Genomic DNA, 1,496 nt, shown 5'->3' with positions numbered 1-1,496 from the left:
AAGGGATGCTCTGTATTCTTGGTGCTTGGGTGGGGGGCAACAGTGTCCTGGCCCCACTGGTGGACCTCCTGATGGCACCTGGTGTTTTTGCCCACTATGTGACAGAGTGTTGGACTGGATGGGCCATTGGCTTGATCCAACATTGCCTTCCCTTATGTTCTTATGAAATGGTACTGTCTAGCATTCCACATCTCTGGTCTCTGCAATGTATAGGTTGGCTCTGCATACGGGCACCTCGGCAGCCACCCTATGGGAGATTCCAACAATGCTGTCCAATCAGGCTGCAGCCGAAGGGTCCTCGCCCTCCACAGCGCTTCAGCGGCAACTGCAGGGTTGGAACCAAACACAGCAATGTGTGCGGCAGCCACGGTTGCGTATAGAAGGCTTGCCTGGGAGATGTGCAGGGGGAATAACTGCCGCTCAGAAGACGCTGGCTGCTGCGATTACTGGCTCCCTCCCCTCCCAGCCACCCAGCCAATGGCAGCCCAGGTTCGCTGAGGGAGCCAGTCATCGCAGCCAGCGTCTTCTGAGTGGCATTTTTTCTGCCCATACACTAACGGGGCGCATTTTAGAATTTTGGCACCGACTACTCAATTATAATAAGGGAGAGATATGATTATATTAGGACATGGATATGGTTTCTGAAGCGAAAGTTGTTTGGTTCTATATGTTTCTTATACTGTAGATTGTGTGTATGTGTAATCTGAGTATTGTGTGAGGCTAGGATAACCTAACTTTCATGCTATATTGGAACTGCACTGAATTGGAAAATAAGCTTGAGCTGTTCTGAGAGGATGAGAGGGTCTGTCTGAGACAATCCAGCAACATCCTCCATAGGACGGTGCTCCTTAACTTGCTAAGGAGGCTTGCATAAAGCTTCTGGCTCTTATCCAGGTCTGGGAATAATAATGTTACAAGGATTCTTTTGATTCTGCATCAGACCAGTGGTCAGTAGCCAATATTCTTGGGTCTATAAAAACAGGAGTTTCTGTTAGAAAAAAGGCAGGAAATGTATAAACATCAGTGATCAAATTAGGATAATCCTGTTATGGAAACTGTAGCTCAGGCTATGGCTCTATAGCAGCGAATCTGATTTGTATTCAGAAGGTCCTTAACTTCAATCCCCAGCACCTGCAGTTAAAAAAGGATCAGGTAGCAGGTAATGTGATACAGGGCCACTGCCAATCAGCATAGATAATACTGACCTTGACAGACCAGTTGTCTGACTCAGCATAAGGTAGTTTCACATGTATAAAAACTGGACACTGAAGAACAGTGGAATGGTACGCACTAGAACCTGGTGGAAATACATGTGTTCTAATCTCTTTAGAGTCCCCACTGCAACCCAGTGCTGGAAATAAGCACTTGTTTATAACCACTGGGGACCACAGCTGGCAACTACAGAGAGGTCTGAGCATAAAGAAAAAGAAACACACATGCAGAAATGTATTGTATAAAAGGCACTCATCCTTCTCTAGCTTACCTCTGCAACCTGG

General features: G+C 46.7%; 1 protein-coding gene across 1 annotated transcript in view; it reads right to left on the bottom strand.

Moving 5' to 3' along the window:
* COL4A4 (collagen, type IV, alpha 4) overlaps positions 1 to 1,496 on the bottom strand; it is a 103,391-nt gene that overhangs the window by 9,746 nt on the left and 92,149 nt on the right. The window contains exon 40 of the mRNA XM_015417825.1: positions 1,484 to 1,492. Coding sequence (XP_015273311.1) covers positions 1,484 to 1,492 — 9 coding nt within the window. The remainder of the gene's footprint in view (positions 1 to 1,483; positions 1,493 to 1,496) is intronic.

Source organism: Gekko japonicus, unplaced genomic scaffold (genome assembly GCF_001447785.1).
Source record: "Gekko japonicus isolate JY-2015 unplaced genomic scaffold, Gekko_japonicus_V1.1 scaffold302, whole genome shotgun sequence".
Lineage (NCBI taxonomy): Eukaryota > Metazoa > Chordata > Lepidosauria > Squamata > Gekkonidae > Gekko > Gekko japonicus.
This window is presented reverse-complemented; position numbering and strand designations above follow the sequence as displayed.